Source organism: Megalobrama amblycephala, linkage group LG2 (assembly GCF_018812025.1).
Source record: "Megalobrama amblycephala isolate DHTTF-2021 linkage group LG2, ASM1881202v1, whole genome shotgun sequence".
In the NCBI taxonomy this organism is placed as follows: Eukaryota; Metazoa; Chordata; class Actinopteri; order Cypriniformes; family Xenocyprididae; genus Megalobrama; species Megalobrama amblycephala.
This window is the reverse complement of record NC_063045.1, coordinates 14,713,405-14,738,274: the sequence shown is the minus strand read 5'-3', so window position 1 is coordinate 14,738,274 and position 24,870 is coordinate 14,713,405. Positions and strand designations below refer to the sequence as shown.

The 24,870-nt window shown below is 38.5% G+C and overlaps 1 protein-coding gene and 1 pseudogene across 2 annotated transcripts; both read right to left on the bottom strand.

The window, feature by feature from the left end:
* Positions 1–1,098: 1,098 nt before the first annotated feature.
* On the bottom strand, positions 1,099–12,846 carry LOC125262648 (annotated as a pseudogene).
* Positions 12,847–20,477: 7,631 nt separating this feature from the next.
* LOC125263762 (granzyme G-like) lies at positions 20,478–23,240 on the bottom strand. 2 transcript variants are annotated; one of them, XM_048182942.1, is made up of 5 exons: positions 23,036–23,240; positions 22,812–22,941; positions 22,573–22,705; positions 21,573–21,725; positions 20,478–21,364 (listed from the first exon to the last, which is right to left on the bottom strand). In XM_048182942.1, the coding sequence occupies exons 1-5, from the start codon at positions 23,094–23,096 to the stop codon at positions 21,206–21,208; spliced, it is 636 nt and encodes a 211-aa protein (XP_048038899.1). In that variant the 5' UTR covers positions 23,097–23,240; the 3' UTR covers positions 20,478–21,205. The 2 variants fall into 2 exon arrangements, with proteins under 2 accessions (XP_048038899.1, XP_048038898.1); XM_048182941.1 differs by having other exon boundaries at positions 20,485–21,364; positions 21,471–21,725; positions 23,036–23,236.
* Between the last annotated feature and the right edge of the window lie 1,630 nt (positions 23,241–24,870).

Below are 24,870 nucleotides of genomic sequence, written 5' to 3'. Positions count from 1 at the left end.
AAAAAAACTCCTTGAGCTAAATAATCTCACTTTATTATATCATAGTTATTGCAGTTTTCAAAATTTTGTCTTTATGAATATAAGCCATAACTGCTAACGTTAAATGACTTTATTGCCCACCATGTAATATTTTAATTAGGCCTATATGGTTGTGTCAATGAAGACACTTTGACTGATTGATGCATGTTATACTTTAATAAAAATAAAAAAAAGGTTTTGCTTTTTTTGTTATCTATTAAGTCACTTAAAGGTGCCCTAGAACCCTTTTTCACAAGATGTAATATAAGTCTAAGGTGTCCCCTGAATGTGTCTGTGAGGTTTCAGCAGAAAATACCCCATAGATTTTTTATTATTAAATTTTTTAGCTGCCTGTTTTGGGGCATAATTAAAAATGTGCCGATTCTGTGCATGTCCCCTTTAAATGCTCGCACTCCCCGCCCCCAAGGTCACAACTCTATAATACATTACATAAACAAAGTTCACACAGCTAATGTAACCCTCAAAATGGATCTTTACAAAGTGTTCGTCATGCAGCATATCAGATCATGTAAGTATGGTATTTATTTTGCGGATGTTTACATTTGATTCTGAATGAGTTTGATAGAATGCTGTGGCTAACAGGGCTAAAGCTAACATTACACACTGTTGGAGAGATTTATAAAGAATGAAGTTTCGTTTATGAATTATACAGACTGCAAGCGTTTAATAATGAAAATACAGTAAGAAACGATGGTAACTTTAACCACATTGAACAGTACATTAGCAACATGCTAACAAAACATTTAGAAAGACAATTTACAAATATCACTAAAAATATCATGATATCATGCATCATGTCAGTTATTATTGCTCCATCTGCCATTTTTCGCTATTGTCATTGCTTGCTTACCTGCATAAAGTCTGTTGATTTGGCTGTTCTGCTCCAGACATTAATACTGGCTTGTCTAATGCCTTGAACATGGGATGGCATATGCAAAAATTGGGGGCGTACATATTAATGATCCTGACTGTTACGTAACAGTCAGTGTTATGTTGAGAATCTCCTGTTCTTCAGAGGTCTTTTGCAAAAATCAAATTTACATAAGAAGGAGGAAATAATGGTGTTTGAGACTCACTGTATGTCATTTCCATGTACAGAACTCTAATTATTTAATGCTGAGGTAAATTCAATTTTCAATTCTAGGGCACCTTTAATATTTCTAATTTTTCATTATATTTCCATGGAAATATGGTGAAATCTTAGTATACACATTAGGATACTTAGGAGAATTGCAGTGGACAGGGTCCCTGAAGGATGTGACACCAACTGCAGTGTTTCCACAAACCAAAGGACCTCCTGAATCCCCCTGTTAAGAAACACAGATCAACACGTCACTAAAATGCCATATCACAATTACAACTCAGTTCATGAAATGATTACATACCTTGCAGGTTCTTGCATCCACCACAGCCATATCCACACATCTTCTGTAAGACTTAAAAGCTGAAGTTTTTTTTTTTTTTTTTTTTTTTTGCATTTTCCATTATCTTCACATTGGCCTCCGTAAGACAATCACTCTTTGGACCAGTAATGTACAGACGTCCCCAGCCTGCAACACTACAATCAGGGTCTGTTTTTTTGATGGATTCATTCTTTGGTAATGATATCCAATTAACATTTTTGGTTGGTTCGACTTTTTTCTCTAGTTGTAAAAGCATTTATTATTAACAAATAGATTTATCTTCCATACGATTAAACCACAGTTTATAATATCATTTTCTCACTTAAAGTTATGGAAAGGTCAATGTCATTTTTTAGGTCATATGCACCAACCATGACTGTCAGTATTTTATTTCTGTTGAAAGAAAATCGTATTATAATGAACGTTTCTCAAACTTTAATGCAATTCTTTTATAAAAGCATACTGAGCTTTTGATGAAAAAACTCTGTAAGCCACATATTACTGCCATTTCATCAGATCCGGCCCACATCTGGCATATGTGGCATGATGATCTGGCCCACATGCTGCACTAAATTACGGCCGTAGTGTGGGCTGCTTCTGGGCTACAAGCAGGCCTCAACAATGCCACATGTCAGCCAAGAGCCGTTAAAGTCGTCATGAAATCAAAATTGACCCTATTTACTTTGTTTGTGCATATTACTAGTCTTGTGGTGAACAATTAATCCGTGTAAGTTAATACACAGAAAAAAAAAGTTTGTCGTGGTAATCTTTAATCAAAATCTGAAAAGTTACTTCCGGTCTGGAATGGCGTTCCTTCTCAGATAACGTCAGTTTGACGGCTTGGGCTGAAAATGCTTAAACCACTCCTCTCCAACCGTTAGTCTGCTATGAGCGAGAGACGGAGAGGAGGAGTGCTGAAATAAAATCCTGCTCTCTATTCAATTTTACGTTTTACATGGAAAAACACTGGAGAAAAGTTGTTTGCAACTTCTGGTTCATGGGGACTTTAAGCACATTTGCAGTAGCAAAGAAAGCTAAAACAAAATGACATCAGGTGTTTATTGCTGATTGTTTTGTAGTCATCATGAAATAGCCTGATGTCATTTGAATCTAACAATTGTGTTGTGTAAGTGTGAACTTGTGAATATTCAGTTTGGTCAATCAGTCTCACCAGTGAACATCAGGTATGGCAGTAGAGATGCCAGCAGGAGCATAGAGATGATGATGGTCAAGATGAAGACGATCAGTGAGCTCTCATTGGCTAAACACGGTATAAATATTTATCAATATTTGGGCCTCATTTATCAATCTAATATAGAAACAAGTGCAAAAATCATCTTATGAGAGAGTTCACGTGTGATTTATTAAACATTCGTATGCTGGCAATCCTATCATACAAATGATCGTACGTTGATAAATGTGGCGGCTGAAAACAATCGTCATTTAAATATCACACACCTAAAAATTCATGGTTTGGAAGCCACGCCCCTAGAGTTTACAAGACGGAGAAATGTAACCCGGCCAAGAAGATGAAGTAATCTCATGAAAAGAGAAATTCATTTTACATAAAAAATACCCATTAACCTCATAATTACAAACAATTGCATTAATTTATATATTTAATACTGGTAAATAAAATGAAAAATTCATAGGCCTATTGTAGTTCCCTCCACAACAAATCATTTAAATTTAACAGTATTCAGAATAGAACAAGAATGAAAAAGAAGCTAAATATTAAACTATAAAATAAAACATAAATTAGATTCATTATAAACAACATAAGTCAAGCCAAAATGATTGTTTTAGGCTAAAGCGAAACTGATGGGCTCACTTCTCTCATTTGACAAGTATACAAATATGTTTCTACTGTACATCATTTAATAAATGAGGCCCTGAGTCTTTTCTTTTTTCAGTTTATAGATGAGTACATATTGTTCTTCTTAATCTTAATGGTCTTATTTTCAGGCCACAGATTGTTTGGTATACATACATTATGTTAACTCAATATTTTACAATTCATAACCTGTCGTGTCGCTGTCGTGACTGTAGAATATGAAAGCATATGAAAGAATATGTCATAATACAAATACATTTTTACATGTGTATTTTTGTGCATGTTCAGCTTGCATTTATTCCCAGTTCATACCAATAATGTATTTTGACAATCATTTATTTTGATTATTCCCCCCCCCAAAAAATTTATTCAAACTCATTTATTAAAATTGTGTAAGTAAAATGACACGTGAAAGACTTTATGTGTAATAATTACATTGTTTTATATGCTTTTCATAAACTGATCTACTACATGTAACAGTGCAAAAATAGCTGGGTCAGCTGGGTCAGCTGGGACGCAAAGGCATTTTTTTACCACCTTTTGACCACAAGATGTCATTAGTGTGCACCGTGTTGAAAATCTTTGAGTAATGAACCTGTTTACGAGGGGAAGCCTCGGTGCTTCACAAAGATTTCGCCCTCACTAGCTTCAGGACTCGCTCCGAGTCATCAGGTGAGTTCACTGTCCAGTTAAAGGGTTAGTTCCCCCCAAAATGAAAATAATGTCATTTATTACTCGCCCTCATGTCGTTCTCCACCCCTAAGACCTTTGTTCATCTTCGGAACACAAATTAAGATATTTTTGATTAAATCCGATGGCTCAGCGAGGCCTGCATAGACAGCAATGGTAGGCTACTTCCTCTCTCAAGATCCATAAAGGTAGGCTACTAAAAATATATTTAAATCAGTTAATGTGAGTACAGTGTTTATATCTTAATGTTATAATGTGACAATAATATTTTTTGTGCGCCAACCCCCCCCCCCCCCCCCCCAAAGATAAATTTAAAGTACATATATATTTAAGTACAGTCTGCTCATGTCTTTCTCTGTCCATCTAGATGCAGCTGTTGACATCAGTAATGACAGGTAAGTGATGCTGTTATGGATGTTTCCCTCAACGAAGAGAGCTTGATGATTTCTACACACACAGACATGTTTCCTCTTCTAAACTCTTTGAAAACCTGTTCATTGGACAGTGTGTTCATATAGATCACAACCCTGAAAATGGGCTGCAGGTCGATATCATGTCCAAAACTGACTGCTGAATCCATTTTGAGAGTCAAAAGCAGATCACGCTTTAAACCGCCTTCAGGAAATCAAGCTCACAGACATTTAAGTGACAGTTCAGTCAAAAATGCATATTCTGTCATCATTTACTCACCATCATGTCGTTCCAAACATGTAAGAAGATATTTTGAAGGATGTTTCAACTGTTTGTGTCCACACAATGAAAGTCAGTGGGGTCCAAAAAAAACATTAGACCACATAAAATGAACTTAAAATGAACAGAAAAAAAACCCACATTTTTCCAAAATATCTTCTTTTATGTTGAGTGAACAATCCCTTTAAAGGCAATCAGAATAATATATTGCCTTTTGTCGTGATGAATAAAAATATCTTAAAACATAATCAGACATTATAAATGAAACTCAGACAAATGAAAACTTGAATAAAATCTATATTTTTATTATTTTCAGACTTTTGCAGCCAAATAGCAACATTTTGAGAGATTTGAGATTCGATTGTAGTTTAAGCAGTATTTTAAGCAGTATTTGATAGTTTTAGTTTTTCAGTACATTTCGTTTTTATTTTAAAAGTTAATTTTAGTTAATTCACAGTTAATTTTAAGTCTTTTTTGGAAAAATACTAATAAAACATTTACATATTTTCGTTTCTTAAGAAGGAAATAAATGCATTTTAATAGGAACAGAAGTAAATATAGAGTCATTTCAGCACTTTTGACTCCATATATGTGCAATTTTGCATGATTAAAACTGTTTAATTATTTAATAATTTAATATTTTTAATTATTTTAAGTTTTTATGTTTAACATACAGATTTTGATTATTGACGCACAAATAAACGCATTACAGAGCTTCTATTTTATTAAGGCCTGATTTATGAAGTTCATATTAGTTTTTACCTGTTATAAATAGTAATTGTTGTATTTTAGTAAATTAATCATTTTCACTGCTCTAATCACCAGTATTTACATGATCATGTGCAAATCATTTCAGGTTTAGAAATTATTTCAGACATGTTTTGTTTTTTATGCATACTAGCATTTAAGTAATTTTTATTTTATTATTTTATTTTATTTTATTTTATTTTATTTTATTTTATTTTTTATGTTTATATTTTATTTTATTTTATTGTTTTATTTTATTTTATTTTATGCACAATGTACTTAAATTGGATTGGCTGATTTTTTATGCATACAAGCATTTAAGTAATTTTTATTTTATTATTTTATTTTTATATTTTATTTTATTATTTTATTTTATTTTACGCACAATATAATTATACTGGATTGGCTGAGCGCTGAAGAAAGAACGCAGACTTGTCGTACACCTTTACCAATATTAAAGCAGTTTGTTTCCTCGTTCTGTTCGAACAGTTGCTTCCATCGATCCATCTGTGACTTCCACATATATAATCAGAGTGAAGTTTCTTCCATTCCACGTTGTTGCTGTTGTCACAAGAGTCTGATCTTCTGCCAGGAACATCAGACCAATCTTCTGCTGTCCAGAATCAGGTGGTTTGTCTTCGTCTGGCATCTCAGCTGAGACCTGTCCACTATGGATCTCTGCCTATGGCGTAGCTCTCAGCATCACTGATGCACACAAGCCCTCACAGCACGTCAAGCTGCAAACCGTGTGAGGGACCCTAACCTACCCTAACTTAACTCTTTAAAAGCAACCGCATATCAACCAACCACACAAAACCTCCTAACAACCATGAAGCAATGCTTGAAAAACCTCACAGAAGAGTCCAGAAACCGCACAGCAACACAATAACAACCGCTCAAAAACCTTGGCAAACGCATGTCAACACCAGAGCCACCCGAAACATCCCGACAAGCACGTAGCAAAAGACTTTGAAGAACCGCATATCAGTGCATTGACAGTCACCAAAACATCCTTTCAACCACACAGCAATGTGCTAAAAATGTTCTTGACACAATAAAAAAAACTCACTCAAACTAAAGCTTAACTTTAAAAACTGAAACTTACTCATAAAACTATAAAGGTACTCTATAGCTATATACAGTATGTACATACGTAGCCCCGCTGTGATGACTCAGTGTCTGGGCTTCTTTCTTGGTGGTTCCTCTGGCAGCGGCTCTTCACTGATGTCCACATGGACACGAGGAGCGAAGCTTCTGCTGGATGTGGAGAAGCTCTCAGTGACGAGGACGCGTCCATCAGGCTGCTCTGTCTCCAGCAGTGAAGGGCGCTTGAGAGTCTCCCACAGGCGCTGCTTAATCTTCAGTCCCAGCTCAAGGCTGTAGGGACGGTGCCGACCAAAGCGTGTCTTGATCATGGGCTCTGCCACAGAGCGGTAAATGTCCTGGTACCCCTGCGTGCTGTAGCCGTGGATGGAGACAGACTCTTCCTGCTGACACAGAGGAGCTGGACACGCGTCCTCCGAAGACACTGACGCTGCTGGACGGACATCGGGAAGGACGGCTGCGTTCTTCAAGTAGCACTTGGGCACTTGCTCTTCCAATCCTTTGGATGTTTGAGCTTTGGCAGAGATGCAGCTGTAAGTGTGATCCAACCTGCTTACAGCTGCCAGCCATGTAAGCTCACAGCGCTCTTGAACAGAAGAGACCCAGAATCCTCTCAGGTGTGTGGGAAGAGTCCTGGTTCTTCTCGGGCGACGCTGCTCCATGCTGATGACTGAAGAAACACTTCCCAAACTGATGAAACTTATCAGATAGTAGAGTTGTGAAGAGTTTGTAGCGTGTGATCAGGCTTCAAGGCTTCAGGGACAGTTGTGATGATTTCAAATATAAACTCAAGCTGCTGGACTGACATAGAATGTTGAGGCTGATTTAAATGTAAACAACACTTGATATCAGCAGTAAGTCAATCAGAGCAGCCTGAGCTCTATGTTACATGTACTATATGCTTCTCCAGCACCATTATCATCTTCATTTACAGTTATATATACAGTATATTCCTCTTCTGTGTGTGTATGCAGTGGTGTCTGTTAAGGCCAGCATCACTATTAGGAACTGCTCCATGTTTGTGGTCAATCAGTCAATGTATGTGCTGAATGAATCTTTCTTACACTGACTCATATCTTTTTTCACTAAAGTCTCTTCCTTTTGAAGTGCACAACTTTTCCTGCCTCCACAGACTGACTATAGCACAAGCCGGTACCATTCCAGTGCGGCCTGTGAAAGAGCATTTCGTTGCTTGTGAATCTACTGAATGAATCTTTGCTGGTGTCTGAATGAATCTTGTTTGTGAATAAATATACAAATGCACATACATATTATTGTTGTCATTTTTATTACTTTATTACATTTTTCTAGATTTGTAAATGCCTAGTAACTGATCAGGGGTGAGTTTCCCGAAAGCATCGTTAGCCAACTATGGTCGTAAGTCCCATTGAACTCTATTGGTAACGACGGAACTTGCGACCATAGTTCGCTTTGGGAAACGCACCCCAGATCTGTTGTGTTTGCTCTATTCTGTTTTTAACTCTCGTCTTGATTTTATAATTGCAGACACCAGTGACCAAAAGAAACTTGAGCTTGTGAACAACTTGAAAGTTGTGGAAAAGAAACATGGAGAGGCTGAAAAGAAGAAAGCAAAGACATAAAATGTAGGTTCTGACAATATTTATATAGTGATTTGATGGAGCATTTGATGGAGACGGAGGTGAGAAGGATAGTGTCATAGAACATGATTGTAAAGGAAACAATGTCATTGTATTAATGCGGTTATTGATTTCTTTAAACTTTTGTAATGATCAGCTGTTATTGTTGTAGAAAGCGTCACTTGAATTACTCTGGAAACATTTTTGGCCTGGAAGAAAAGGAAAAAGCAAGAGAAACTGTCTACAGCAGAGCAGGACATGGAGAGAAAGAAAGCTGCAGTTTCTTGGGGTGAGTAAAAATCATGGCTTTGATATTCCTCCTCGATGTACCTGTAATGTATGTAATGTTTCCAAAAAAAAAACCCAATGATGTTATGGCAGACCCTTAAAGTCATCATCGGCGAAAATGAGAAGAAAAAGAATATCATTATTCAAATTTCCCTAAAGGGAAAATCTCAGATTCGGAAAAGATTGCAAGTGCTTTTAATGATTATTTTGTATCATCTGTTAAAGAATTGGCAACTAATTTTGCAGCTTCTTCCTTTCCACCTGTTTTTTCTTTAACACCTGATCAGTTTTCATTTCCTGAGATTTCACAGAACTAGGTAATAAGAAAATTGCGCTCATTAAAAAATTCTCATGCCTGTGATATTTATGGTTTAAATACTTTATTTTTGAAGACTCATGCTGATAGCCTTATACCTCTTTTTCAGCATTTAATTAATCTTTGTATCAGGCTTTCGATCTTTCCTACTGATTGGAAAAAGAGCACAAATTATTCCATTTTTTAAATCTGATGATCCCACTTTTGTCTCAAATTATAGACCTATAGCAATACTCCCAGCAATGTCGAAGTTACTTGAACAACCTTGCATAACCAGTTAATTTCTTATTTAGAAATTAATAACTTGCTCAGTGACTGTCAACACGGTTTCCGCGCTAAGCGATCTACCATGTCGGCATTACTACTCTTCACTGAACAAATACGTAACGCTCTTAACAAAGGTCACATCACTGGAGCTGTTTTTATTGACTTTCGTAAAGCCTTCGACACAGTGAACCATCAGATCTTGCTTAACTATATTCATTTAATTTGTCCTCATCTGTGATAGAAATACTTTATTCTTTTTTGACAAACAGGTCGCAAGCTGTTAAAATTAATCATGTAACATCTCAATCTTTAGTCTGTGAAATGGGTGTTCCTCAAGGCAGTATTCTTGGACCTTTACTTTTTCTTTTATACATTAATGATCTTCCTCAAGTGTGTAAATACTCAGAATGCTTACTGTATGCTGATGATGATACTGTGATTTTTTTTCTCTGACTCTAATCCTGATGTCATAAATTCTAAATTAACACTTGGGGCCCTATTTTAACGATCTAAACGCAAAGTGTAAAGCGCACGGCGCAGGTGCACTCAGGGCGTGTCCAAATCTACTTTTGCTATTTTAACGACGGAAAAACGGTCCGTGCGCATTTTTGAAATGGGTTGTCCCTATTCTCTTAATGAGTAATGGGCGTAACGTTCAATAAACCAATCAGAGTGTCATCTCCCATTCCCTTTAAGAGCGAGATGCGCTCGCGCCATGGCGGATTGCTATTTACATGGCGGAATTTGTTGGCAGAAAAGCTGAACGCTTTTATATTTATGTAGCCTACACAATAATATTCTTTTACACTGTAATCCTTTTGTTTTTAATATTTGGCATGTTTGTGTGATGCGCATCCCTGTGTGTAATAAGCAAAGTCAACGCGCACTGTGGACGCGCCCAGAGGCGCAGTTTCTACCAACGCGCTCTAACAAAAAAAAAATATTGCGCCATTGACTTTAGACTAGGATTGAGTTGGTCTATGGCGCAGTCTATTTTCAGCTCCTTAAAATAGCAATGCGCCGGCAATGCGCCTGAACACACCTCTTTTTTAGACCAGCACGCCCATGGGCGCACTAACTGGCGCAAATGTATTTACTAATTTAAGGACGTGGCGCTGAACTGGAAAACGCGAACGGCGCCGGACGCAAACTAGCAAACACACTTGCGGCGCATTGCGCCGGGTGTATTATAGGGCCCTAAGTGTTAACAAACACAATCACGCCTCTGATCATCGTCAGATCAAAAACGGTCAGATCAGGTTTCAAGTTGTTGTATATTGCTTGCATCATTAGTATGGCCAACAATGTAGATATACCAGATATTGACATCACTGAATTAACTTCATCACATGTAAAATGAACTGTCAGTCCTATAAATCAGATCTGAAATCAAATTGAATTTGTGAACAGTTTGAACAAAGCCTAGGGGATCAGGACATTCAGGATACTTTTCTCTTAATTCCTCACATGGTTAACAATTGTTTTCTTGCATTTTGCCATGCAAAACCTAGCTGAGTCATTTACCTGAAGTAGCATGATATCATTTAGCAGACATTTAGATTCAAACGCAGGGTGGATGTGGTAGAAATTGACAGGCACACGACAAGAACCATGATTGTGATCATGAGCTCCAACCACAACTGTCAGCTTCTCTCCTATGTCAAGATGAGAAAGAAAACATGTATTTTATTGGTATAAGGTCTGATCAAAACAGATGAAAGTTTTGCATTTCAGGCCTGATCTATAACAATATGCATTTACAACCATTTACAATATGCATTAACAAACTTTGTTTTTATGCTTCCATTGTAAAGTTACAAACAAATAGCTCAACTTTAGCTTTAGTTTAAGTAAAAATATATTTTGGGTTCAAACAATAATTGCCGGACTGCCTAGAAGTCGGGTATGCACTAGGTTGGGTACTATATGTGTCATTTCGAAAAAAGTAGTCACACCAAGTGTAGACCCTTTTGCAGCAGTCCGGGACTCTTTGACTCGCGATAAAATTTTACTGAACCGATCAAAAAACGCACTCTGTAAAGCAGTGTGCAGCCGTCATGACAAACTGTTCAGACACAAGGAAGCCACCGCATATGTGTTCATTACTTCTTTGTATAGAAACCATGTAGGGTCTTGAAGGAGGCCTGGCTTCTGCGCCGTTCACTATACCCACATTCACAGATGCTGAAAGAGAAACTAGCGCATGTTGGTTAAATGAGAAATAGACTTGACTAAATGGACTTTCAGATGAAGTGAGCGTAGTGAGAGCACTGCTAATAATTACATAACATTAAAAGTGCACATTTATAGTAAATGTAGAAGACGTAATGCAATAGAAGTTCATTATTTTCCATCAGACTTGATGGAAGGGTTAGATATGGTAGCAGTGTGACTAGCAAAAGCACAGAGACGATCATGATGCTGTTCTGAGAGGGTTTCTCTGGAGTGCTGAAGTTCTTCTCAGTGTTGATGATGGTATTTAACATAAAGTGGTCTGGTTTAGACCCTTAGTAGTGCTCATACTTCCTCTTTCACAGCTTCCTGTGGGTCTCACTTTGCACTAAAGTGGAAAATACAGGTGTTATATTTGCGTTCTTTATGGTAGTAGACTAATCTGTCTCGTGTGATGTAATCCATGTCTAATATTTATTGTAAATTCTGTTAGAGGTGAGAAATCAGTTGAGAGCTTAGTAAAACTGACACAATATCTGTGGTTAGATCTCTAAAGCCGGGCACACATTTAACGACTATCTAAAATATTCTAAGACTGAGCTCAACATACAGCGATTGTTTCCTGCGACTGAAGCAGATTTATATACTTATACATGGAACTTGAACACCGACTGTAATCGCAGACTGAACGCAACTGGCTCTGACTGGACGCGTTTGAGCGCGATCAGTCATAAGTATCAATTTACATTCATAATCGGCCTTACAATCGTTAAGTGTGTGCGCGGCTTAAGACTTGCCAGTTTTTTAAAAACTTTTGTTGGAAGATTTTACAAAGCTCTTTATTTTACAACTCAAATCATGGCGGCTTTTCCAGGAATGTTTTTATATTATTATTATTATTATTATTATTATTATTTATTTTGACCTGTCCGAAAAATGGTTTTATTTATAAAATAAAATATGAATACGTTTTTATGAAGCAGCACAATTTATGATATTATTCCTGTTTTAATGGTTTTTTTTTTTATTACTGTAATTTTTAGCTAGCGTTTTGGGGTATTTAAGTTTTTCTCCATGCAATGAGAGTCTGAATGCATGACTGGAAGGTGAGGATGTTGCCTAAATTATATATGGTGACAATGAAAACACCTTGACTATAACTGATGCTTACCATATGATATGTGTAGTGGCGGACCACTCTTAGCTGGGACGTATTGCTTAGCTTCTTTGACAAGCTATCCAACTCATAGAAACTTAAATTGTACCTTTTTTGAGGCGGATGAGACGGGTTCCAGCCGATGGATGAACAGGGCAGGTGAGCAGAGCAGGGCAGGTGAGCAGAGCAAGACAGGCAGCAGACAGGTAAGTAGGTTGGTAGTAGCAGACAAAGCATGGACTCCAGTAATCCAACAAATGATTGGTAAGTGGTTGAAAAGGGTGGTGGTTAAAGAAGAACTTAATATCAAAAATAATGTCCAAATAGTGTTCAACAGTGATTCAGTTAATTCAATATAGATTCTTTAGTGATTCAAATAGCGATGTAAAGAACTGTATGCTTAATACGTTCCAACAGCTTCCTATGTTCCTTTGTTTGAGAAAGGTGAGAGGCGGCCATCTTTATCTTCAAACGTTCTCACCGACTGTCAAAATAAAAGTTCCTACAAAATAAAGGACCCTAATCTAACAAAACGTACCCATGCTCCAATAGCAAAATAATTTAGATTTACCTAAACTCAAAAATGGCTCCTACATAGCCGGCCCCTTATAGCTATTGCAGGAAGCAAGCTATAACTAACTAAAAGTAATTTTCCAAGGAGCCATATATTATTCCCTTAAAGGTGATAAAGAGGATCTTTTCGTCAACTGAGAAACCAAAGACTTGTTACTGAGTTTTTGAAATGAGCGCATGCGTAAGAACAGCCCCCCTCTTTCACAGCTCATTTAGAGGGAACGCCTCCCAAAACTCGTGCACGAGTATTGGAACACGAGTGTTTACCACTGGCATTCGCTTAGTGGATTCATTTTGTCGGACTCACCGCAGGTAACTCATAATCTGCAGTTGTTACTCCCGTCTCCTGACAAAAACATTGCATGCGGCGCCTGTGGAGTGTGGAAAGTTACTGGAGCGCGCAGCCGCGCTCGTCTCTCACAAGGAACGTCATGGCAGTGATTGACAAGCCAGAGGGCCAATCCGCGCACGTCTCTCACAAGGAACGTCACGGCAGTGATCGACAAGCCGGAGAGCCAATCGTTTACTCGATGATCGCGTAAACGATTGGCTGATGTTTTTAAGGCCCTACCTCGTGTACAGATGATGTATATTAATATTATTCCTTTCAGTGCACCTAATAAATAGTCTTTTATCAGTTAGTAAAGACAGTTTCAAGTAATATTGCAAAAATGTATAAAACAAAACATCCTCTTTAGCACCTTTAAGCTCATTATGCATTATTCACAAGGATAAATGAGTGCAAAGATTCAGTGTATGCATCTGTATGACAATGTGTGCACGTGCGCAAGTTCATTCAGATTTCACTCAGCTTTAGATTGCTGGCCTTCTACTAGCAAGCAGATCTTACTGATAGGTCTTTCAAGCTGGCTTGTTTTGGTTTGAAGCCGTACACTGCGGACCAAGCCTTTGGAGTCAGGGAAGGTTTCAGTAACTCTAGCCAGCATCCATGATCCTCTTGGTGCCGTGCTGTCGGCTACTAGCACGATGTCTCCTGGACAGAAATTGCGTCTGGCACGAGACCATTTTTGCCATGTTTGCAGAAGAGGGAGATACTCTCGGACCCAGCGTTTCCAAAGTAAGTCGGCAATGTACTGGATCTGTCTCCAGTGATGTCTGGTGTAAAGATCCTCCTTAACGAACAAACCTGGAGGTAGAACAGGCTGCACCTTAAGCTGCAGTATATGGTTAGGCATTAACGGCTCCAAGTCATTTGAGTTATCAGAAACAGTTGTGAGTGGACGGCTATTGAGAATGGCCTCAACCTCACACATCACTGTCTGAAGGCCTTCATCATCCAGATACTGCTGGCAGGTGACTGACCGTAATGTCGTTTTGATCATGCGAATCAACCTCTCCCATATCCCTCCATAATGGGCACCATGGGGAGGGTTAAATGTCCATTTCACTCCCTTTTGGAGCAGGCTTTTTTCAATTTGTTGCATGTTCCAAGATTTCAAAGACACTTTTAGTTCTTTTTCAGTGGCAACAAAGTTTGTTCCATTGTCTGACCGCAACTCAGACACTGGACCTCTTCTGGCAATGAAACGTCTGAATGCATGAATGCAAGAGTCAGTATCAAGGGAATGTGCAACCTCCAAGTGTATTGCACGGCTGGCAAGACATGTGAAAATCACGCCATATCGTTTTACAATGCTGTGGCTTCGTTTTACCTCTAATGGCCCAAAATAATCAACTCCTACATGCGTGAAGGGCGGAAGGTCAGGGGTCAACCTGTCAACTGGCAAGTCTGCCATCTTTTGTTCACCTGTACTCAACTTGACTCTTCTGCATTTGGTGCATTCATAGACTATCTTTCTGGCCAGAGTGTTGGCGCAAGGAATCCAATATCTTTGTCTGAGTTTGGAGAGCATGAAATTTCTTCCACCGTGTCCAACTTCTTGATGGATGTGCTGAAGTAAGAGTTTGGAAACGTGATGGTCCTTAGGGAGAATAGCAGGGTGTTTCTGCTCAGTGGGCATTGACATTTTACTCAGACGCCCACCAACTCTTAAGATGCCATTGGACATCAGAGGATCTAACCTGTAGATGGAGCTGTTTCTGTTTACATTTTGCATGCCTTTCTGCAAACAGGCTATTTCTTGTGGGAATCCCTGCCTTTGGCAAAACTGTAAGATTGCGACCTCAGCATCCTCTAGATAACTGATTGATAGAACATGTGGACCTGTCTTTTCATGTTTTCCTTTTCTTGTGGTCATGATATGTCTGTTTAGATCTTTCTTGCCATTCTTAAGTAATTTCAACAGAACAGACTTGAACCTCAGGAACCATGCCACAGCTTTCTTGAGCCTCTTCCAAGTTGAGAAGTAATTCATGAGGTAAGTAGTGGCATCACAGTTTTCCTTCACAGCAGCATTGACAGTGACAACTCCTTTTCTTAATTCAGGGTCATCTTGAGAGAGAATGGGTTCAGATGGAAGCTCTGGCCAGCGATGAGATGGTTCCTTTAGAAAGTCTGGGCCACTGATCCATGTTGTTCTTTTCAGGAATGTGTTGACATGTAGTCCCCGAGAGGCGTAATCAGCGGGATTGAGTTTGGTGCCTATATACTTCCATTGGGAGACATGTGACGCACTTCTGATGACATTTACATGATTTGCCACAAAAGTTAGGAATCTTCTGCTTTCATTCCAGATGTACCTTAGAACAGTCATGCTATCTGTCCAAAACAGAGACCTTTCCAATTCCATATGCAACTCCTCAGATAGCATCTTGTCTATTCGTACGGCCAAAACTGCAGCAGTAATTCGTGGTGTGGTCATCAGTTTTAAGGGAGCAACTCAGGCCTTTCCCATTATAAAGGTGACGTGGACATTGGTGCTACTGGTCAACCTAAGATACGTAACTGTTCCATACCCAAGGTCACTCGCATCACAGAAGTGGTGCATCTGTGCTGTTTTGACATCTCCAAAATTGTTTGGTACAAGACATCGATTGACCTTGAACTCTCTCACTCTTGGAAGATCTTGCCACCATTGCTTCCAGGCTTGAGCATGAACCTCTGGCAATTCTTCATCCCATCCAATGTTCTGCTTGCATAACTCTTGCAAGATGTGTTTTGCCGGAAAGGTGAGAGGTGCAATGAATCCAAGTGGGTCATATATAGAACTGACCATGGACAGAATCCCACGTCTGGTGCATGGATGCTCCTTTATTGTCACCTGGAATGTGAAAGTGTCTTCCTTAACACACCACTGCACACCGAGAGCTCTTTCAACTGGCAAATCCTCTATGTCAAGATCAAGATTCTTTATGTCCTTGGCCCTTTCATGCTCTGGAATAGAGGCCAATACAGCTCTGTTGTTACTAATCCATTTGGTCAACTTAAAGCCTCCAGTTGCACAGAGTGATTTCAGCTCTATACAAAGTCTAATGGCATGGTCCTCTGTGTCCACTGCCTTTAACAAATCATCCACATAGAAGTTGTTCTTGACTGTGCTAGTTGCATCGGCTGAGAAGCACCCTTTGTTATCCTCAGCTGTCCTCTTTAAAGTATAATTTGCACAGCTAGCCGATGATGTTGCGCCAAAAAGATGTACGATCATCCTGTACTCTTTCAGTGGCTGACTAACGTCCCCATTTGGCCACCAAAGGAAGTGCAAGAAGTTCACATGATGAGATGGGACCTTTACTTGATAGTACATTTTCTCCACATCAGCCATGATAGCGATGTTGTCAAGACGGAAACGGACTAAGACCCCAATTAAGCTGTTTGTAAGACTGGGACCTTGAATGAGTTCGGTGTTCAGTGAGGCACCCTGATAAGCTGCAGAGCAATCAAATACCACACGCAAGCTCCCCTTCTTTGGGTGAAACACACCATGGTGTGGAATGTACCACACCTTCCCATTTTCCTGCATCAACTGGTCTTGGGGTACAGGTTCAGCACAGGGCTGGGCGATATATCGCATGCGATTCTCACGCGCATTTCGTCAGTAAAGCCGGTTCCCTGATTGCCGCTAAATCGCCATCACCTGCTTTCAAATGGAGCGCCATTTAATAGACAGAACCGTAGATCACTGAAAAGCCACGCAATATCACGTTCATTATGGCAGATGAATCGCCTTAGATAATGAACGCGATATTGCGTGGCTTTTCAGTGATCTACGGCTCTGTCTATTAAATGGCGCTCCATTTGAAAGCAGGTGATGGCGATTTAGCGGCAATCAGGGAACCGGCTTTACTGACGAAATGCGCGTGAGAATCGCATGCGATATATCGCCCAGCCCTAGTTCAGCATATCCGCATGATAGGACCATTTCCATGAATGCCCTATACTCATTATGAAAGTCACTACTCCTTTGGGAAGTAATGTCACTCCTTTGCAAGTGCACAGTGTTCATCATTACAATTAGGTGCTTCTGTTTTCAGTGAAACCAATCCACTGCTCACTGCCCTTTTGTCTGAAGGACCTGCATCACTCTGCTCTTTCGATACGTTTTGAGGTATATGCAAGATAGTGGGATGTAATTTTGAACAAACTGAAAAGTTTGTCTATTTTCGCAAGTCAAACTCATGTGTCCTTTAGCAAGACAACCAAAGCAGACACCTTTTAGTTTTTAGCAGCTCAACTTGTGCGTTGTGGGACTTCTTCATCAGCTCTTGACATAACACGATCTCATGCTCACCATTACAGACAGGACAGAGTTTTGATGAACTTGTGCTCTCTTTGTTGTTCTTTGGTGCAACTGATACTGTTGTGCTCTCTTTGTTGTTCTTTGGTGCAACTGATACTGTTGTGGCGAAACTGCTCCCTCTGCTCTTCTGCATGGAACTCATTGACTTGCTACTGTTAGCGGCTGCTTTTGGTGACCTTCTGTTTGAGGAGCCGTCTTGGAGGTTAAGAGCCTCAGGTTTAATGGAAGGTTCAGCTCGTCCATGTACCTTAAGGTACGCATTACATTGCAGCATCCACGGAGGAAAAGAGCATAACTGTACAGAGCTTCTCCATTGTCTGATGGGATGTTATTCCAATTTAAGGCTTTATCCATATAAGCATTAGTAATTTTAAATTCATCTCCAATATGAAGTTCCAATAGACGTTTTGCCTCTGCATATCCTCTATCTGTATCCATATGAAGGCAACTTCTGACCAGTTCCTTAGGTTGGCCAGAGGTGTATTGCTCAAGGTAATACAGTCTGTCTTGGCTATTGCTGGTGTTTGTCTCAATAGAGTGTTCAAATGCCTGCATAAATGGTCTGAAGTTCAGAGGTTCACCGTTAACATGGGTAGATGCCTAGTTGGAAGTAATGTCATTTTCTGTTGCTGTGCAATAAGATCAGCAACAGCACCAAGGTTACTGGTATCTGAGCTTAAAGATGTATGTGGAAAGGAAGTACCTGTAGCTGCTTGACTGGTCAGATTGGCTTGAAAGGTCTGAACAAGCCTTTGCTACCTCCACTGTCTTGTATCCGGTGTTAAAACCCTTTGCAATGGTGTTTTGGGAACAGTAGAAATTCTTGCGTACTCCACTGGTGAGAGTTCTGGATGAACATGTTCCTTGGTTCTTTCATAATTGCTCTCCAGATACGCATTCATGCCATTTCCTGGCAATTCTGAAACTTCTGTCGATATGATTTTAGAGTTCATAGATTCAGCATCAATGCTCTGTAACACTCGCACATTTGCATTAGCTGCAGCCAACTCTGTTTCAAGTTCAACTCTTTCCATTGCATTTTGCACTTTAATTTAATTTTTTCCATTTCCAAGGCGTGTTTTTTCTTCAGTACGTTGCAATAGAGCTGCCTTTTCAGCTTCAGCTTTTAAACGTGCGGCAGACACTGACGAAGATTTTGAGGCAACACTGGCACCAGAACGTGAAGGTTCTACTTTACTGGCACGTGCTGCCGCAATGGATATACTGTCAAAAGGAGACACCAAAGTTTGGGATTCATAGCTTTGAGCACTCTTCCTCATTTCTACCTCATTCAAAAATTTTTCAAAAGTTTGCATCTTTGGTTGATACCAATCATCATTGTCACTTTTCTTTTTCTCTTCCTTATACAACACTTGCACAGATTGATGCACATCTTTAAACTCGTCCAATGCCACATGGAGCTGTTCAATGCCTGTATCAACAGCTTCAATATCTCCACTTTTTAATAATTCCTTTAATTCATTCATTTTGCATGTACACATGCCAAGTTTTCCTCTGTGTGTTGCGCAAAGCTCTTTAAGTTTGTCATCAGCCATTTTTTGAGAACAACAACAAAAAACTTATTTTCCTTTTTCTTTTAAAAAAATTAAACACAGCACAGTTATCTTCAACTCAGTTGATTCTCATGGCTTCGTTTAAGCTGTATATGCATGAACAACAAAATCATGGTCCGCTCCAATAGCAAATCCAGTAACAAACGATAATGCACTCCAATAGTGAACTTGAAAAGGTAAATTGTCAAAAGATCCAAAACTTTGTCAACTCCAAAGTATCAAAAAAACCCCCACAAAAAAAACACCTTCATTAGAAGTTAAACAAATGCTTCCATGGGTTCCAAACAATTTGATTGTGAAGCAGTATAAAGTAATCCAACAAACGATTGGTAAGTGGTTGAAAAGGGTGGTGGTTAAAGAAGGCACAACTTAATATCAAAAATAATGTCCAAATAGTGTTCAACAGTGATTCAATTAATTCAATATAGATTCTTTAGCGATTCAAATAGCGATGTAAAGAACTGTATGCTTAATACGTTCCAACAGCTTCCTATGTTCCTTTGTTTGAGAAAGGTGAGAGGCGGCCATCTTTATCTTCAAACATTCTCACCGACTGTCAAAATAAAAGTTCCTACAAAATAAAGGACCCTAATCTAACAAAACGTACCCATGCTCCAATAGCAAAATAATTTAGATTTACCTAAACTCAAAAATGGCTCCTACAATATGTTTACTTAAAGAAGGTTTATGGAAGGTTTATTATCATTTCTTCCTTTTTTATAATTCCATGTAGACACAACGTTTCAAATTTGTTCATGGATCCATTGAAGATATGCTGAAATCTTAGTATACACATTAGGACGCTCAGGTGAATTAAGCCCTGGATATAATTTGTTTTTTTACATGTATAGCACACAAATGCACAGCCTTGCAAAGTATACTTCATTTCAATTGTACGTATATACAGGCGTTCGATTCATGTGCATTTTTGAGCAATCTTTCGCCTCGAGTTTTTGAGCGAAGCATTTGTGTAAGAAAAATATCCACATTTAACATGTTATAAAGTAAAATAACTATCTTCCGCCAGACCGCCTTCCGTGCACTGCCTTAATTAAGCTTTGGAGCATCAGGGTGATTATTTATATAACTCAATTTTATTTTAAATTTAATTTTCATTTTAAAGTGAACTAATCCTTTAAGATCTTTTCACTTGTCCATTTTTCCTGCTTCCAACTCATGAAATTTAAGAACTGACTTCAGTTTCTGCATGATATATCCCAGCCCTTGACCGGTGCCATTGTAATGATATAATCAATGTTATTCACTTCACCTCTCAGTTGTTTTAATGTGTATATTGTGTAACATTGTTTCATACTTTTAGTGGAAGAATTGTGTAGTACAAATGCTGACTGAGATATCTTACAATAGTTCCTCTCCATATTCTCAGAAGAGTTTGACTCTAAAAGATGTCAAAGGATTTGCAGCTCTCAAAAAGACATTCTAAGGGTGCATAAAATTGGCCACTCCTTTATTTTATTTTGACTACTTTGTCTTATTATTATTCTTTTGTAGGCTTTGTGTTACATGTACACCCTGTTTGGACCATTTCCCGCCACTAGTTTGTTACCTTAGTTACTGATCACCTTCATTATCACCACCAACTGTTCAATCACCCACCTTGTTTGTCTGTGTATTTAAGCCCTGTGTTTTCAGTTCAGTATTGTCTGGTATCATTTGTGCTATGTGTGGTTGTGTTTCCTGTTTACCAGTTTGTGGATTTCTTTGCCTGTGGATTTATTAAAAGACTGTTATTCTTGAATCTTCCTTGTCATGCGTTTGTATACAACCATAACTGTAATACTTTGAGCTGAAGAAACTGAATTTATTATACCATATTTGTCTGATTTTATTCCTAATATTGACCAATGGTTTTGCAGTGTTTAGTCTTTCCTCATTTAAATTGAAATGAGCCATACTTGAATGAATAAAAATTGAAGGCGTAACCAAGATGGCCACCAAGTGAACTAATGTAAAATGACTTTTGTGCCTCCCATGTAATATTGTAATTATATATGGTTGACAATGAGGACTTTTTGAATAAATGATGCTTGCCATGTGATACTTTATTGGAAGTTACAAGAATTTAAGAACTTAACTCAATTCACATTTCTAATTTTGTTTTCGATCCATTCAAGATATGGTGAAATCTTAGTATACACATTAGGATAGTCAGGTGAATTGCAGAGCCTTTCATATGCAAATGATGTGACACCAACTGCAGTGTTTCCACAAACCAAAGGACCTCCTCCATCATACTGTGAAGAAACAGAGATCAACACATCACTAAAGTGCATACTGTATCAGTTTAAACTTAAGTTCATAAATTAACTATTAAAGTATGTGAATCATCTTTGTACATACATGGCAGGATCTACCATGGCCATATGTGCACATCATCTGTGATTCTTTGTAGTAGTACCTTCCCCATTTATTGCTACATTCTCTGTTGTTCATTATACACACATTTGCATCCCTTAGACGATTAGTCGGTAGGCTATTAATCGTCTGTCCTCCCCAGCCGGCAACACTACAGACAGTATCTGTTCCCACGTCTTCTCCTTTCTTTGGTAATGATATCCATTTAACATTGTTGTTTAGTTTGACTTTTTCCTGTAGCTGTAATTCAAAAACACAACCGTTAATAATAAAAGATTTAATCATCAAGACTGAACTTCAGTTGATTATACTGCTGTTTGTGAGGTTACAGCGCTGAAGGCCGAGGTGAATTTTCTTGCATATTTTATGCATGTTTTACTTTAAGTGCCTCATAAAGTGGCCCAGTTTTGCTATACTGCTTGTATCATCGTTTGTAATTGCTGAGGAAGCCCCCAGAGTTGAAATTCAGATATGGTAATGGGCCTTTCATTTCTAACTATATAGACCAATCAGAGTAGAGAAGACTCACGGAAAGGAGTTTAAAGAGAGAAAATCTTTGAACGAAACATTTTCAGACTCTGAGAAATGTGATGTGCAATGTATATTATGAGAAAATTAAAGTGTTTTTGATATATGTAAAAGGAGACCTCCAAAACAAAATTAGCAACCTTAAAAACAGCATTACAGGGGCACTTTTAAAAAGTGCCTACACTATTACTAAATTTACTATTACACTACTTTACTAAATTCACTATTACACTACACTAAATTTCCTACACTATTTTTTTTTCTTTCTGCTGTGTATAGAAATGACAATGAATTTATCAATGATTTTTCAGATATTCTGCATTTTACCCTTTTTTCTTTCTTTTTTCCCCTACACATAGCAAAAACAAAGAAAAAAAAGTAGGACATAGACTCTTTTTTGGCATTTTCTGTACGTTAGAAAATAATTTAATCCTTTCCGTTATTTTTTACAGCAAGTAATTGCAATAGAAATTCAAATGTCACATTTTAGCTGCTGTTTCAGCTACCTGATCAGAAACTATTTGAACAACTAAAAACTAAAAATATTACAGGTTGTCACCTTCAAAAGCATGATGTCATTCCGATGAGGACGGAATATATAGTCTGGATGCGGTTTGTAGGACAGCACATCGATATGATCTGAACTCTTGCTTAAGTCATGAGCACCAACCACAACCGTCAGAACCTCTTTTCTGTTAAAAGAGAAAGTCATGATGGTCATTTATGTCATATGATACACTGTGTGGTTGCACTGCAGTCGTTGTGTCAGTCAAAAGTGATTTCTAAACAAGCTCTTACCCGTTCCAGCAATGTGCGGCAGTCAAGACAAACTGATCAGAAATGAGGAATCCACCACAGATATGATTCCTGTTCTTCTGAATAGAAACCATGTAAGGTCTGGAGTGGGGTATGGCTTCTGTGCCGTTCACTATAGAGAGAGATAGTGCTGTCAGTCAACTTATTCAGCACATAAAGTTAAACATCATCTTAAAAATCATCATAATATACTGTTATATAATCACCAGTGAAGGTCAGGTGTGTCAGCAGAGAGGCCAGCAGGAGCAGAGAGATGATGATGGTCATGATGAAGATGACACTGATTTCTCGTGGCAAAACACTGTATAAATATACTGTAAATGGGGGTGGAGTCACAAGAGTCTTTTTTCTTCTTGTGGTATGAGTAACAGAGTGATGAAAAGATAATGTTCCTGTTAATCTTTCCAGTCTTGCATTCAGTCTAATGATAGACGATAAGAATTAGGCATGTATGCATGCATTTTGGTACTGGAATATTTTACAGCTCAGAATGTAGCTGGTATGCAGTTTGTTACCCTTAAAAGCACAGTATCATTCCAAATATTGTACCAAATCATTTTGATCCAGGATATACAAGGACTATCCTTACAATTAGTTATGTCATTATGGCTGAAAGACATTCTATGTCAACCAAATCAGCACATACCAATAAAACCCAGCTTATACTACAGCTCTCTAAAATTCTTGATTCTGATTGGTCGACACATTGTAAAAAACATTTTCTATACTTTAGCAATGCACACTGTAAAAAATTGCTGTAAAAAATGGCCAAATTTCAACAGTAACATGCTTTTCCCTTTCGAAACTCTACACTGTGTTTGAACGCATATGGGGAACTCCTCCTTGTGAACCGGTGTCTGAAAACATATTTATATGTTATCAAAAAACATATTATCAAATAGGGCTGACCGATATATCGCATGCGATTGTCATGCGCATTTCGTCAGTAAAGCCGGTTCCCTGATTACCGCTAAATCGCCATCACCTGCTTTCAGAGAACAGACTTGCGTTCTCGTGGAGTCCGGTCTTGCCAGACGACCTTGAAAGAACGAACTCGGAAGGACGCGAGGACACAGAACGCATCATTTGAGAATTGAGATGTGCTGCGATCTTGTTGCTCAACTGACCGTCCCAGCATATTATAAGAGGCTAATGCACAATAAATACAACATAACATCACAAACAAATGTCATAACCTATTAAAAACTTTCTTTCATATTATTAAAGACATTGTTTTCATATAATTTTATATCTTTTTATTTCACCTCGTGTATTTATGAAAATGAGTAGCCTTTGTGTTACATGCTTTGTCAATCTTAAGATTATTTTTTATATTCCAATAAAAATACTGCAGGCTTTCTTCAGGTTATCACTTGATTAAAATTAATCAAAACAAACGGTTTACTTTCACGAGCCGTCACGTATTTGCGAGCTTGTAGCAGGAATCTCGTAAGTGAGAACGAGAACTTTAAAGCTTGCAGGCTTCCGTATGTCGACCGCCCGCAGCGTCTTCTGGGATTTTTAACTGTTCGATTCTCTCAAGTTTGCATTCGATGCATCCTCGATATCAAGAACACATCCGGGTACTTTCATGTGTTCTCTGTTCTTGCGTTCTTGAGAATTGGAACTGAACTTCGACGGTTGATGATGATGTAGAGCAAGAACACAAGGACGCAAGATCGCTGAAGAATGCATATTGAGAAACAGCCTAGATCATGGGGTTCTCAGCTGTAGCTTGTTGAAGAGTTGAGCTGCCAGCTGCCATTGGAGCAGGTTAAGAGAGAAACTGTTTGCGGATTGTTCGTCGAACGGTTCCTTTTTTGCCATAATCCTCCAACCACCGTAAGCTTTCCATTCCTTCTTGATCTTCATACTGAGCTCGAGAAGGCATGGAAGAACCTGTATTCAGCTCGTATTCATCAACATCAGCAGTTTTATTCGCTGGTGTTGATGGAGTGAGTATGGGTACGCGTCGATCCCTCCTACTGATGAGATGGGTGCAATTATCTCATGATATAGGCAGGCTCCAACGCACTATACG

What these genes read in the sequence shown, in the direction of transcription:
- LOC125263762 (XM_048182941.1), bottom strand. Translation starts at nt 23,096, where the DNA reads ATGACCATCATCATCTCTCTGCTCCTGCTGGCCTCTCTGCTGACACAC. An exon ending in GACACACCTGACCTTCACTG is followed by an intron (nt 22,942 to 23,035) that starts GTGATTATATAA and finishes CTCTCTCTATAG; the next exon opens with TGAACGGCACAGAAGCCATA. An exon ending in GCCATGGTAGATCCTGCCAT is followed by an intron (nt 21,365 to 21,470) that starts GTATGTACAAAG and finishes GTTTCTTCACAG; the next exon opens with TATGATGGAGGAGGTCCTTT.